Here is a 14,956-nt window from a genome sequence, read left to right on the forward strand (position 1 = left end):
TGATCACCCCCTGTTTTATCGAGAGCTAAAGTAGTTTTGTTCTAGCGCATTTTCTAGTATAGATCCTCTAGACAAATGACCTTTATGTGGTGTGTTATTTTTCGGATTGACAACCTTATTTATTCTGCAGGGCGGTTTGTATGTTTTGACCTTCCTACAGATTTTTTTATTGGCCGCGCAAAATTTGAACAACTTTTCATAACAATGACCAAATGCTTTCGTTTTTTCACAGCACAAAGAAATAAATATGCTTAATGATCTGTACAGATGAAAATGTCAGCATTCCTTCAAAGTTTTAGGATATTTGGATTTGAAGTTATTGCTTCAATATGGGGACACTTGATCCCCCATTAGTCATCCGTACAAACATTTGGCGAGAAAATTTAAAAAAATATAAATCTGTTCTCAGGCTTCTAATTTTTTGTAGATTTGACAGATGAAGAGTAACGAGCTCGGTGGTCTAATGGCTACCCCTTCTGCATTATAAGCAGGAGATCGTGTGTTCATTTCCAGATTCGTCCCTTTGCTACTTTGTATTTCTATCTTAGTTTTTTTCTGTGTTTCACGTTCTACCAAAACGATTCCTACTGTGGCACCAACTAACCATCCTTCCCCTTCCTCAGCATTCGCAAGAACGTGGCCAGGACTCGACTATTGGAGAGTGCATTGCTTTCATCTAAGAGATAGTGATTAGTCCCAAATCAATATCTGTGGTAACGGATGAAAGTGATGCTACTCTCATACAATAGTCTTGGCTTGTACCACCTACGAATTTGTGCGAAATGCTCAATGCTAATGCTAATGCTAATTTGACAGCTTTGATGAAGGGTTGCCAGGAAAAAAAATATTTATTGCATAGATATCATAGAAAGAGGATCAAGTCTGCCCAAATTTTAAAATTGCATTTGCTGTCGAATTCAATAACAAAAATCGTTCATGTATACGCACAGCAATTCGAAAATTCCGCGTATTTTAAAGGAAAAATATTTAAAAAATCTGAGGGCACCTTTTTTATTTTATCAAAGCAAGTTCTTGGATCAATTTCTCCCGAATATTTTAAAAGTGGATTTTTGACAGCGGTCCAAAAAATCGATTGTGCATCAATAACAACAATAATTTAAGGACTGTCATACATCAGTAAAATTAAATACTATATTTCTTGGAGAGTCTGTGTGGAAATCGCGTATGTTAATTTATTTTTGGCTGTGATACATCGGAAAACAGTCTCCCCAGTCTCCCCTACCATTTGTAATGGTTTGTAGGTTGCTACAAGTGCATAATTATTTCTAATCTTTTAGCAATGTACAAAGCTATGATAAAACCGTCAAAAACTTACATAAATCCATGAAGTATTGAAATAGTTACTTGAGATGAGGCCTGAAATTCCATAAATTTCACACAGCTTTGGGTGCGCTATATTAGGCACACGTATGTTGTTAATCAACGGGTAAGGCACATGGTCTCTCAGACACTACTTCAAGTACTTACTACATATATTTTATACAGCACCTGTTTTCGCTATCCATCACTAGAGGTCTAATGAACATTCTTTTCCTTCCTAGTCAAAATTTCACTCTCGCCATTCACTTATCCACACAACTTACAGTTACCTACGCTCGAGTCTCTCCCATTCAGTCTCGTACGGGCAGCATAAATCACCTTCGCCGCCCGACGCGCGCTGTCATCTGTGGACCACATGTTTCATTCTCACCGGTCCGTGTGGTGGGTCGCATAGTGACGGCCAGCCACCCCAAAATGAACCAAAACAATCCGCTCGCATTCCCGCCACGCACGTGCCTCCGGTCGACGTTCATTTCATTCATACGAAATCCCAGATTGAGCTGCGTGCTGTCAGTTTTGGGCCTCGCTCTCGACGCTTATGAGTTTCGTTTCGATCAACTCGCTCTCGCGGCTACCAATCGACATAAAACCACCAAGCATCAGCTGCTGTATCGGCTCTCGCTCCGGTAAATATCTCTCCTATGTTGCACAAGCAGCATAGCGTTGGTAACCAGCCATGCTCTTTTTCTCCGGGATGCATCGGTCGTTCGGTTCTTTGTGCCAACATGCGCAACATGACCCCGTGGTATTGTTGTTTAGTTCGCGTTCAGCCGTGAAGCAGAGCATACACGACGGGGACTTTGTTACGCGTGTTCAACGGTTCCGTTCGGATAGCGGGTGTATCCTTGGAGGTGCAGCTTCTTGCAGCTAGACGCCAGGACATTCGCATTAACGGGCGGTGTCGGTCGCGACAGAATCCGGAATTGCTAACGAGCCAACCAACGTTGAAGGGTGGGCGCTCGGTCCGGGGGGTGCCAAAGTAGATAGTGTACGAACTTCCGGTTCTATTTTTGCTGGCTGTGGCATTGTGCAGAGCGCGAGTGAATCGGTTTAGCCAAAGTGTTCGCTGGCTGCCGCATCTCCAGACGGTAAGGCAGAGAAGGTTAGCAGCAGCGATACAAGCGGATCCTGAAATTTACCACCCACCGCCCGATCGCTAGTGCTGCGTGCGTATGTGAGCTCAGGAAATCTCGGAACAATGTGAAGATCCATGTGCGGTGCGGTTTGCGTGTTTTCGCCACACAATAGTGTCCCGCGGTAATCGTATTGAAGGGAGAAGCACTTGCTACAAGGCGAAGTTTAAAATATTTTAACGATTTGCACATGGTGAAAATTTTGGCGAATCACTCGAGAATCGGAATCTGCTTGAGTACGAAAAGTACAGAAGCCTGGGTAGGGTGGGGGTGTGTGTTTGCCACAAAGAACGTGAAGATTGTTCCGCGGAACTATTGGTAGCCGGTGCGGTTGAAGCTACTGCGGTGTTCACCAGGATGGATTGAGCAGTGTTTGGTGAAGAAAAATCGCGTAAAAATGGAAAGTCGCTAGCATTTTGAATGCAAATTTATTTATCCATGTTCCCCAATTTGCCTTCGTTAGCCTATTGTGTGTGAAGAAGTGCGCGGAAAAATGAAATATCGAATAAATTGCTGATAATACTTATCGCGTCGCAGCAGCCACCCCATGGGGGATAAACGAAACGCAAACTGTGGCTCAACCTGCTGAGCATATTTCGGTGGTTCGGGCGAGCCAGCGACTGCGAGTGGGCGATGTGGGTGGCACCGGAAAGCTTTTATCGAGATGGAGACTAAGTGGAATAGATTCTGCAGAGTGCCAATGAATCTCGCAACCGCGCCGCGCCCGATGCGCTAGGGAACATATAAGCTCACAGATGTGTGTATCCATTCACTCGCTTGGAGATGGAGAAGAATTTCCAATAAATTAATTAATATCAAGCGAGTGCAGTTGGGGAAAAAAATCGGCATGAAGGTGAACGGTGAACAATGTCAGAAAGAAGCGAGTGCAGCAGAAGGACGTAGAATGGATGCTTTGGAATGCATGGCGGACAAAATGCAGTGATCGTTTTTTTTGTGATATTTATTAGAATGGTGCAAAGCGGTGGTAATTGCAAAATTGCTGGCAATGAATTAGTTTTTTTTAATTGGCTGAAATGTCTTTGAGGCTCTATGAGGAATTTATCATGAAAATATTTAAACAATTTTTTTTAAATCTGTTTTTTTCTTGTTCAATGGCAAAAATAACTTCAACTCGCTAAATTGTTTTAGCGAAATATTTTATTTGCTTGAAAATATGGAATCCTGAAATTAAATAACGTTATTTTTTTCAGGTTTGTGAAAAATTGTGCCAAGTATTTTACTTGGACTTATGGAAAATTAAAACCCATTCTTTTCAAAATGCTGCTCAACTGGATTTGTGCATTGATCTCTTAAACCAGTGGAGCTCATCTTTTTGGGCGTGTTTTCTCTTAAGTCTTAAGTTTTGCTCATCTTTTCACATTAGAATAGCTCCACGTTACATCACTTTCTTATAACGAACATATTACAGTATTTTCAAGACATCTGCGGTACTCCAAACTGTTCTTGAGCTCAGATCTTGAAGCTCTTCATGGTTAATAAAGTAATCTGCGGGGCTTAGACTCTATTTCTGAATTGGCATAGCTCTTTAAAAACAGGCCAACAAAGCGATCTACGGGCGATCTATGAACATGGCACAGTAATCCCAGGACATCTATGGTACTCCAAACTATTCTTGAGTACAGATATTGAGAGTGTGTATGGTTTACATAGCGTTCTAGAGGGTCTTGGCCATAGTTTTGAATTGGAACTACTCCATAGAACACCACTTCACTACAATGCATATTATCAGGAAATCAATGGTACTTCAAAATGTTTTTTTTAAGTAAAGTTTTGAGTAGAAATAGAAATAGGAAAAATGTCGTACTTCAAACCATTTTTTGGTTCGTCTGTATGGTCTTGAAGGTCTGTATGGTCAACAACGTGTTCTTCGTTGTCTTGACCATACTTTTTAAATAAAATAGCTTCATAGAACATCACTTCACTATTAATAGCATGTCGTAGGGTTTCTATTACAACTACTGTACTCAAAACAATTCATGGGTGCAGATCTTGATGGTATGTATGGTTTACAAAGCGTTCTACGGAGACATCATCTCGCTATTATTAACATATAACAGTATTCACAGAACACCAGCGGCACTCCAAATTATTATTGTGTTCAGGTCTCAGCGATCTGTATTATTGAGAAAACATTCTACCTGGGCTTGGTCATACTTTTGAGTTGAATAATTCCATTGGACGTCTTTTATATGTCATAAATAGGTCACAATTTTCCCAGGAACTCATTTTTTTTAAGGAGCGTGGAAGCCTCCTTTCAAGAGGCTCGGAAGCCTCCTTTCAAGAGGCTCGGAAGCCTCCTTTCAAGAGGCTCGGAAGCCTCCTTTCAAGAGGCTCGGAAGCCTCCTTTCAAGAGGCTCGGAAGCCTCCTTTCAAGAGGCTCGGAAGCCTCCTTTCAAGAGGCCTGGAAGCCTCCTTTCAAGAGGCTCGGAAGCCTCCTTTCAAGAGGCTCGGAAGCCTCCTTCAAGAGGCTCGGAAGCCTCCTTTCTAGAGGCTCAGGAAGCCTCCTTTCAAGAGGCTCGGAAGCCTCCTTTCAAGAGGCTCAGAAGCCTCCTTTCAAGAGGCCCGGAAGCCTCCTTTCAAGAGGCCTGGAAGCCTCCTTCAAGAGGCCTGGAAGCCTCCTTTCAAGAGGCCTGGAAGCCTCCTTTCAAGAGGCTCAGAAGCCTCCTTTCAAGAGGCCTGGAAGCCTCCTTTCAAGAGGCTCAGGAAGCCTCCTTTCAAGAGGCTCAGAAGCCTCCTTTCAAGAGGCCCGGAAGCCTCCTTTCAAGAGGCTCAAGCCTCCTTCAAGAGGCTCAGAAGCCTCCTTTCAAGAGGCCTGGAAGCCTCCTTTCAAGAGGCTCAGGAAGCCTCCTTTCAAGAGGCCTGGAAGCCTCCTTTCAAGAGGCTCAGAAGCCTCCTTTCAAGAGGCTCGGAAGCCTCCTTTCAAGAGGCTCAGAAGCCTCCTTTCAAGAGGCTCAGAAGCCTCCTTTCAAGAGGCTCAGAGCCTCCTTTCAAGAGGCTCAGAAGCCTCCTTTCAAGAGGCCTGGAAGCCTCCTTCAAGAGGCTCAGAAGCCTCCTTTCAAGAGGCTGGAAGCAACCTTTCAAGAGGCACAGAACCCTCCTTTCAAGAGGCTGGAAGCCTCCTTCAAGAGGCTCAGAAGCCTCCTTTCAAGAGGCACGGAAGCCTCCTTTCAAGAGGCTCGGAAGCCTCCTTTCAAGACGTTTGGAAGCCGCCTTTCAAGAGGCTTGGAAGCCTCCTTTCAAGAGGCTCGGAAGCCTCCTTTCAAGAGGCTCGGAAGCCTCCTTTCAAGAGGCTCGGAAGCCTCCTTTCAAGAGGCTCGGAAGCCTCCTTTCAAGAGGCTCGGAAGCCTCCTTTCAAGAGGCTCGGAAGCCTCCTTTCAAGAGGCTCGGAAGTCTCCTTTCAAGAGGTTCGGAAGCCTCCTTTCAAGAGGCTCGGAAGTCTCCTTTCTCGCCTCGAGACTTTTCTCAATTTTTAAAAGCTATTTTACCACAAATATTGTGTTGCTATTTAAACGGTATTTTTGCTCTCATCGCCTCTCTGGCCTAAAGGCCTCTTTGCCCTGGAAACCTTTACTCAATAGGACGTCATCAACTGCGTTCTAGCTAAATTACCGTTTGATGCTCTTTCTAAACGTAGAAGAAGCGTTTGGCTGAAAGTCTTTCGGCAATATAAAACGTTAGGCCGAAAGTCAACCAACCGAATTCCATTCGGCCGAATTGAACGTCTGACCGAAACGGTTATTGGGCCGAAACAGGTAATTTGGTGCAACAGGGCATTAGGCTGAAAAGTCGTTTTGCCGAATAGGACATTTGGCCGCAACGACAGAAATGGCCATTTGGCCGAAAATTACTTTTGGGCGAACGGATCATATGACCGAACATATCGTTTGACCGAAAAAATCGAATAGGTCATTTTCTTAACAGATCATTTGGTCAAAAATGTCGTTTGGCCGAATAATAGTGAATGCGATAATTGAGAAGTGTAAATGAGACGTGAGAAAAGAGAAGCGAAAAATGAGAGTAAGAAAACAGATGCCTCACTCCTCACTCAACATTTGTCACTTTTCATTTCTCTGTTTCAATTGTTAAAAGTAATGAGAGCGAAGTAAGAAGTGAGAAATGAGGAGTGGGAAGTGAGAAGTAATTTGTTTCACTTCTCTCTCCGCGCCCCATTCCAAGTAAGAAGTGAGAAATGAGTATTGAGAAGTGGAACTTCATTCAAACACTTATTTCTTATTTTTCAATTTTCACAGTGAGAAATGAGAAATAACTTGTGAGACGTCCCATTTCTCACATCTCAATTCACAGTGAGAAGTTAGAAATGCAAATAAGGAGTGAGAAAAGGGAAGCGGCTGATTTTGAACATTGTCTCTTTTCCCTGGAAAACACTCTTGAGGACATTAACATTTGGGATCGTAGAAATCACTTGGTCTTGCAAATAACGATATGCTGTTTATAATAATCAAAGGAAATTCTCAAGCGAAACGAAGGAAATATGGATTTGGGATTTTGAATCGATATAAAAATATCTATTTCTTCATCAACTTTGCCGACAACTATACTTGCACAAAGCAATTCATTCCAGTCCAGTAAATATTTTGCACCTACCGCCACCGGAATATCATTGGTAACTGAATTTATGCTAAGCTTCCATATTTACGTTTCATTATGCTGATTTTGAACATTATTACAGGTGTTCAGTAGAGCCAAAGAAAACAAATACCCGCAACCAGAGCTATAGAAATATGTAATAGTGAGTGCCAAGTAAAATAAACAAGAAAATATGATATGAAAATAGAATAAATTCATACTAAACAAGCCAGTTAGCTAGTTTAATGAAGCAGCTATGAAAACTAATCGACGAAAGCAAACAAAACCGTGAATGTGACCCATCCATCGTAGTTGGATAGCCTGCTCCATGAACGATCAAAACAAAATAAATCCAGTGAAAATTCAACAACGAGCTTCAGTTTTACATAAACCATAAAATTTAATTCCAAAAGTGTGCTTTTAATCTGCGTCGTGTGAATGTGTCTTGCCCGTTCGTTTATCTTCAGCCAGGTGAAATATTTATTCTCTGCGTCTCGGAAACGGTCGACCAGAGAAAAAAAAAAGTCCCACGAAATAAAACTGTGCTCATTTCGTATGCGAATTCCGTATTAATCACCGGATTGCAAAGTCCAAACACAACTGTCCGCTGGGAAGGCGCATCGGTCATGAAGCGAATAAAGAAAACGTCCAACTGCCTCGGAATCGCTTTGTCCGGGCGGAAATAAACCACAAAATCCCCGGTACAAAGCCGCGCGACGGCTCCAATCTCGACGGGAAAAATTACATGTCGGCTGGGCGAGCGTCAGAATTAAATATCAGAGGAAAGGAGAAAAAAAAAGAACAACCGCCACCGGAAATTGAGTCCACAGATTTGGGGGTTTGTCGCGTCGAGAGCCGCAGGAGAAATTTCACGCATCGTCAGGTTCGTTGTCGGGATCGATGTGTCTCCTCCCCTTTGTATGGGGCATGGTCACTTCGGGACAGACCGGCCGGCCGTAGCGGACTGCAATGAATAATTAATTGTGGCTCATTTATTATTGACGATGTCTGGGCCCAGACTATATTGGAAAACATTTATTCCGAAGCAATGCTCCCCCGCTTAATTAAAAACCAAACAAGTGAAAAACAGGGTGAGTGATCGAGCGACAGAGAACAGTGGGCAGAAAATTGGTACAACATCAATAAAATATTCTGCACTTGATCCGTCGAACGTTCCAACGTGGTAATCATTTCGAAACAATCACCGCCGCCCCGGCTGGCTCAAGTTCGACATTGTGAAGTGCCGTGAGATGTATGTGATTGATAGATTTGGGCCGGCTCATGGCTGACCATAGATTTCTCATTCCCAATCCAGGGGAAAATACGTTCAATCGTCGCCGAAATCGCTCTATCCATTGAATGAATAAAAAATTCACTACGTACCGTACCCGTGAAGCTGTGGAAAAAGTGTGCCAAAGTTGATCCGATTATTCGTTTCTGCTGATTGGAAGTGCTAAATTAATTGATAATCAAGGGAAATCGAGGTGTGCGCGTGTGTGCATGAATGCGAAAGTAGCCAAAACGACGACCAGCAGCCGAGGCGGAAGAAAGTGAACCGCTACATAAGTGCCAACTTTGTGAGCTTTTTTTTTCTGCTGGTTTGCTCCCACCTCTAACGGAAAGTTGAACGAATCTGCGCTGCCGCGCGACCGGAGAAGTGCCAAACGGGTGGAAGAAAAATGGTGGATATTAGCTCAATTATCGAGGGATCCGTCAAGTTCCGTGACGGCAAAAAGGTTGGTGCCTAATTTATTCGACTTTTTCTTATATGCATACAACTCGGACCGGAGTTGTTACTTTGATTAATTGCTGCAAAGACCCAATCTGCCAAGATAGTATTGTTGCGTGTGGATATGTTGGCGAAACTTCCGGGAATTCCATGCGGGTTTGGGGATTTGCGCAAACTGATGCTGATACCATCCGCATCCGTGCTGTGGCGGGGGATGGTGAAACAAATTGCTTCCGAGACGGAAATATCTATCACTGGGACTGAATATTGAGAAAGAACTGTGAGTTTAAAAAATATCGAATTTCGTGTTAGGTTACATTATTTTATTATCCAGTATGAAGATCATAAAGATTGTATGAAATAATAATTGCTCACACAGTCGTTGGCTATTAAACTCCGAAAGGATGTTAAAGGATAAACTGATACAAGTAGTACGTGATTATGGTCAGAAGGGCATACAAAACCTTCATCCCCTTTGCGGGCGAACGTGAAGACTGGTTTTGCACAACGATGTGAGTGTGTTGTATGTGCGGTTTCGCAAATCAATGCGAACAAGAATGTGACCGTAATATTCCGCGTGTTGTTTGGTAACCACTTAAGATGATTGATAGCAATCGGATCACGAATGGCTGTGCTCGCATTGTGCCAACGTACACATGTGGTAAATCAAATGCATTCGGTTGCCAGCTACCGGTCATGGTTATCCATCAGATGGAGGATGGCCACGTTGTGGGCAGTTGGAATTCTATTCATTTATTTATTGTTGTTCAATGTACGGTGAGTGGGAAATTATGTTATCGAGTAGTTGATTTACGAATTTAGACAATATTAGTGGAAGAGATAGGGTTTATGGATTCAACAGATTAATATGAAGAAAATTGGATTCAGATGTGTTCTATTTTCGTATATCACCTTTCTGTTATGAGAAGACTTCTCATCATTTTTATTAAAGACTCAACTTCACTTAAATTTTCCCTTTTGCTCTATCTCTCTATTGTATGATTCTTTCTAATTTCTTCCGAACCCTTTATATTTCTTCAACGGTTTTTTCAAGTTTTATTCTCATTATGTATACATATCTTTTCTCACTTTGGTTTCACATTTCTTATTCTTGTATTATCAATTCTAGTTCGTTTTTCCTGTTTTATCAAACATATTTCTTTTTGAATGACTTACACAAATATGCGCCACCGCACTGTGCTGCCACAGGGAAGTGATAATGATTTGGAGCTGGTAGATTCCTTTATTCGCAGGGGGAAAAAGTGGTGAGCACCGGCAGGAACAATCCAGCTAATTACGCTGTTAACCAGTTCCGGAAGGTTTTTTTTGCAACGTTTGATTCGAGCTGCTGCTGGAAAGCAGACGAAAAATGGTTGGATTCCAATCCCAAGTCGACCCTAATGGACGGGTTGAAATCGGCATCAACAAGAAACATGTCGTTCGGTGACTACCAGTTACCTATTGGCAGGTCCTCTACAAGGAGGTTTGATACCTTTCGCTTGAACACCAAGAAGGATGTATCTCTTGAGAAGTTTAGCTTGCGAGAAAGTCCATGTGTTTTAGTCCTAGGGTGTGGGCTTTCCTTTCCGGTATCAAATTTGATTGCAAAGCACTATCGAGAAGGGCTCTGACAAAGTGTTCCTTTCCATTCACGTTATTGATACGATTTATCTTAAAAATAATTCTCTCTCAAACTTGTAAATATTATGTAGCTTCAAAACAAAGTTTTATTGGGATCTAAAATTATATCCCAAGAGTTTTTTTTGGCGTAGTCTGATTTCGTAATATTTAAGTCTTTGAAGCCTCTCAGAATTCAGATCAATCAAAGTTAATGGCTTATTTTTCGGGTATGGGACCATCCGAATTGAACATTAATTTACTATGTTCTGAAAACTCAGATGGAAATATGTACATTATGTGGAAGATTTTGATTTGAAAAATGTATTTGAGGTAACCACTTTCCTTCGATAGGACCCGAACCCACGATCTTCAGTACGCCAGACTGGTACTTTTAACCAAGGAAGGCAGACGGAGGACCTTCGTAGCTTAGTTGGTTAAAAGCGTCTAGCGTACTGAGAGTCGACAGTTCATTCTTGCAACATGCCTGCCTATCGTACCCTTCCAGCTTTGGCTACCTTCTCGATACTGGGTTCGCCGTAGAGTTGGGCGAGCGAGCTCGTGATTCATTCTTTGTTACCGACACGGTTACACCTAATTTGTTCGAGTCGAGACTGGATAAAATTGTTCGGGTTGATGTCCGCTCCCCACACCAATATTAACAGTATTTGACTCGTATTGCCAATCGGCGGAAATGTTTCAAATGTTTTGTAAGTTCTTCTTCTTCTTCTTCTTCTTATTGGCATTACATCCCCACACTGGGACAGAGCCGCCTTGCAGCTTAGTGTTCATTAAGCACTTCCACAGTTATTAAACTGCGAGGTTTCTAAGCCAGGTTAACATTTTTGCATTCGTATATCATGAGGCTAGCACGATGATACTTTTATGCCCAGGGAAGTCGAGACAATTTCCAATCCGAAAATTGCCTAGACCGGCACCGGGAATCGAACCCAGCCACCCTCAGCATGGTCTTGCTTTGTACCCGCGCGTCTTAACGCACGGCTAAGGAGGATCCGGTCCGGCTGTTTTGTAAGTATATTGTCTATTATTTTTTATTCGGAGGATCGTTATGCCAGAACTTGTTTGTAAAAATCTTATATGCGTAACAAAAACAAAATACGAAACAGATAAAATGAATAGAAAAGTAAATATTTATAGAGTTTGTATTGTAAAATGTATTCACAACAGGTACATCGTCACATAATTGGACTTATCTAACAGCATCCTGATTTAGAAGTAATTGTTTTTTTTTGGTTCCACTGGGTTTTTTCTCGAGTTTCTCCGGGAAATCTTCAGAATATCCTCCGAAATTCTTCTGAGGTTTAATAGGAAACTCTTTCGGACTTTTTACACAAAATTTTGAGCAATTTTGGATTTTATATAAAGTTTACAACGTAAGGATCTGATATTATATGCAGGTGAAGAACTTTTTCAATAGCTTCTTTTTATGCTGCATGGGATGCAAGTGCAAGTAAGACGCAAAAATCAGCGCTGTAGATTTTCCACTTTTCTACTTTTTTTTTTCAAATAATTGGGAACAATTGAATCCATCTGTTTTAAACTAGAAAAAAAATATCACCTACAGTGAATAAAAAAAAAAAACAATTCCAATTTGATAACACGCCTTTATTGATTATCGGATCCCTCTCGGAACATTGATTTATAACCACTATCATCGAAATTATAGCATCTTACACAAGAATTCATGACGAATTGAAATATCTGTCCCTGTTGTCTCTTTTTCTGAAAAAAGACCTAATAGTAGTGCTTGCATCACGATCAGATGTTAATTCTTAGTACTTTTTCTAACGAACAAGTTAAATTACAACAAGTGTAACAGTTTGTCTCAGTTCTTGCCAAATTTGTATTAGTCCTTGCTACATATGCAGCGATTAACAAACTTTCTGTTGTTGCAGTTGTGTTTTTCTTCAACACACTTCTTCTTTTTCTTCTTCTTTAAGCCTTCCAAATAAACGAAAGAATAAAAAAAACTTCTTCTTTTATGTAAACGGCAATAAATTTTGCTCGTGCTTGCAATTGCAACAATGGAATGAAAGACTAAATAAAAACATACTCATTACACACAGAAAAGAATGAAATGAATAATAAACGACATCTTCTATCTATATACATAAAAATGAATTTCTGTCTGTCTGAACCTTATAGACTCCGAAACTACTGACCGATCGGCGCAATCGGCCAGGGAAGGTTCTTAATATGGTTCGAGACCCCTCCCCGCTTCGGAAAGGGGGGCTCCCATACAAATGAAACACCAATTTTGTCTTAACTCGAGATCTAATCAGAGAATAAATCAGTTTTAGGCGAAACGTAGTTCGTCGGGTTTGCTAGTGTAAAATACACGTAAATTAACCAAACTTGTCTGACTGTGCATTCTTACTTAACCTCTAGTTGGGATAAAATAAGAGTTGCTGATTGAGATTAGCTTTCTGATTACTGTCAATGTGGTTGAACAGCCGTGAATATATCCTTATTTTCAATTATAATCTCGGTTGTTTTCTACTTTCCTTACGCTAAAGAAATTATAACGCAGGCTCTTAATCCAAAAATCAAATGAACAATCGCTCACTTCGTGCAATTGATTATTCATCCTCGCGAAGGATGAATCATTGAGCAAGATAAGGAAGTGGTTATACTGTTGTATAGAAGTTGCATACGTCACTACACTTTCCATGGTGAATCCCGATCTATGTTTCTGCTACCCAACTAATACAAATTCCTTCCCGTGATAATTGTGGAAATGCAGAGGTATTCTAAGTCTCTAGGAGCAACAATAACCACGCACTAACCTTCCCCTTTCCTAACTGACTGTAAGGACTTGGCCGGCGCCGTTATTGCTCAAAATTTGAGAGCTGCTAGAACGTGCACTTCGAGAATAGATGGTGAATCCCAACCACTATTCATTTGGATTGAAGTGCAATTCGCACCAGCTCCGATCAATCACGGAGTAGCAACCATTGATATGTACAGTTAGTCTAAGCTAAGCTAAGCTAAGCTATATTGTCTGTTATTTTTTATACGGCATAAAAACAAAAAAGTACCTACACACCCGTTTCAAATCACTCAGAGACTGAGTGAAATTGTATTGCCGTCTCTTTTTTTCTCACGGAAATCTTACTCAATTTTCGTAAAAAGTGGAACTACTCGAGAAAAGTTTTATATGTTTTTATGTTTTTATATGTTTTATAACTATTCGCATCTTGTAAGTTGATCACCATTTATCAAGTAAACTACTTAAGACGCATCTTTTCCCACTCCGGCAAAATTGAATTAATCAAACCCACTACCTTTCCAGGATTTGCAGTCCAAATAACTCCTGGTTGCATAACGCCAGTATTTAGAAATGTAGATCTATTGTGCAATGCATTAGAATTGCAAAGCAGATGCACTGAGGTTTCACGTTCCATGTTACGGAATCGACAAATATCATTCTGAACCTGGAAAATATTTTTCGTATGATATCTACTCGGGCCAGTAAAGGAGCAAAGAGCTTTCTTATTGAGTGGAACTCTGCTTTTTAGTTACTGAAACATTGGGAATTATAAATTTCTTCAATTGAACACACTTTTTGGTGATCAACCAGTTGGGCATCAACCTTTGTGCTTCCCAAGATTTCAATTCCATTTTTACGGGACAATGTGATATACCGTGGAAACGTTATGGGCTAATAAACTGTTTGCTTGTTTTGCGAGCTCGTCTGTCTTTTCATTACTTTCAATGGCACAATGTCCCAGGAACCCAGTACAGATTTACGAAGTTCTGTTGGCACATCTTTCGCAATGAAAGAATGCATTCCCAGGCAACTTTTGACTTACATTTAAAGCTGCTCAATGCTTTGAGTGCTTCTTGGCTGTCCGTGAAAAAACAAATATTTGCACTTCTATATTTCCTCTCTAGATAGACATCAGTACATTTCATTATGGCTAAAATCTCCGCTTGGAACACCGTTGGATAGTTCCCCATTGCCACTGAGATCGCTATCCCAGGACCGAATATTCCTGCTCCTGTTTTTGTTCCAATTTTTGAACCATCCGTATAGAATTTTATGGAACCGTCTCGAACAGTAGACCCCGACTTCCCAATCCATACGTTATGATTCACGTATGTTATAAGGAATGTCATAGTTCTCCACAGGATTCATCCAGTCTCCATTCATATTTATCACTGGCCCAAAATGAAAATTTTGTTAGATACTCAAGTGGCCAACTAAATCGCCTGACTTGTATAACTCCAATCGTTTATGTTTTTGCATATTCTTTTCCGCTAACTGCACGAATTCATGCAATGGTTGCAGATTTAGAATAGCATCTAACGATTTTGAGGGGTTGCTACGCATCGCTCTCGTTATAGCAATGCACATTAACCTTTGCAGTTTTGTCAGCTTCTCCTGTGCAGTAGCCGCTCTTGTTTTTGGATACCATAAAAGAGCAGTATATGTAAGATTTGGACGAATAATGGAAGTATAGATCCAACTAATCATTTTCGGTCTTAGGCGCCATTTTCTTTCAAA

General features: G+C 41.2%; 1 protein-coding gene across 3 annotated transcripts in view; it reads left to right on the forward strand.

Moving 5' to 3' along the window:
- Window positions 1-2,141: 2,141 nt before the first annotated feature.
- Window positions 2,142-14,956, forward strand: part of LOC134227414 (uncharacterized) — a 351,756-nt gene continuing 338,941 nt past the window's right edge. Inside the window, exons 1-2 of one of the 3 annotated variants that reach the window (XM_062708862.1) lie at window positions 2,142-2,719; window positions 7,186-8,818. In XM_062708862.1, the coding sequence (XP_062564846.1) occupies window positions 8,762-8,818 (57 nt within the window). In that variant the 5' untranslated portion in view covers window positions 2,142-2,719; window positions 7,186-8,761. The remainder of the gene's footprint in view (window positions 2,720-7,185; window positions 8,819-14,956) is intronic. The other 2 variants (XM_062708861.1, XM_062708860.1) reach the window with 2 other exon arrangements.

This window comes from Armigeres subalbatus, chromosome 3, assembly GCF_024139115.2.
Source record: "Armigeres subalbatus isolate Guangzhou_Male chromosome 3, GZ_Asu_2, whole genome shotgun sequence".
Taxonomy (NCBI): Eukaryota; Metazoa; Arthropoda; class Insecta; order Diptera; family Culicidae; genus Armigeres; species Armigeres subalbatus.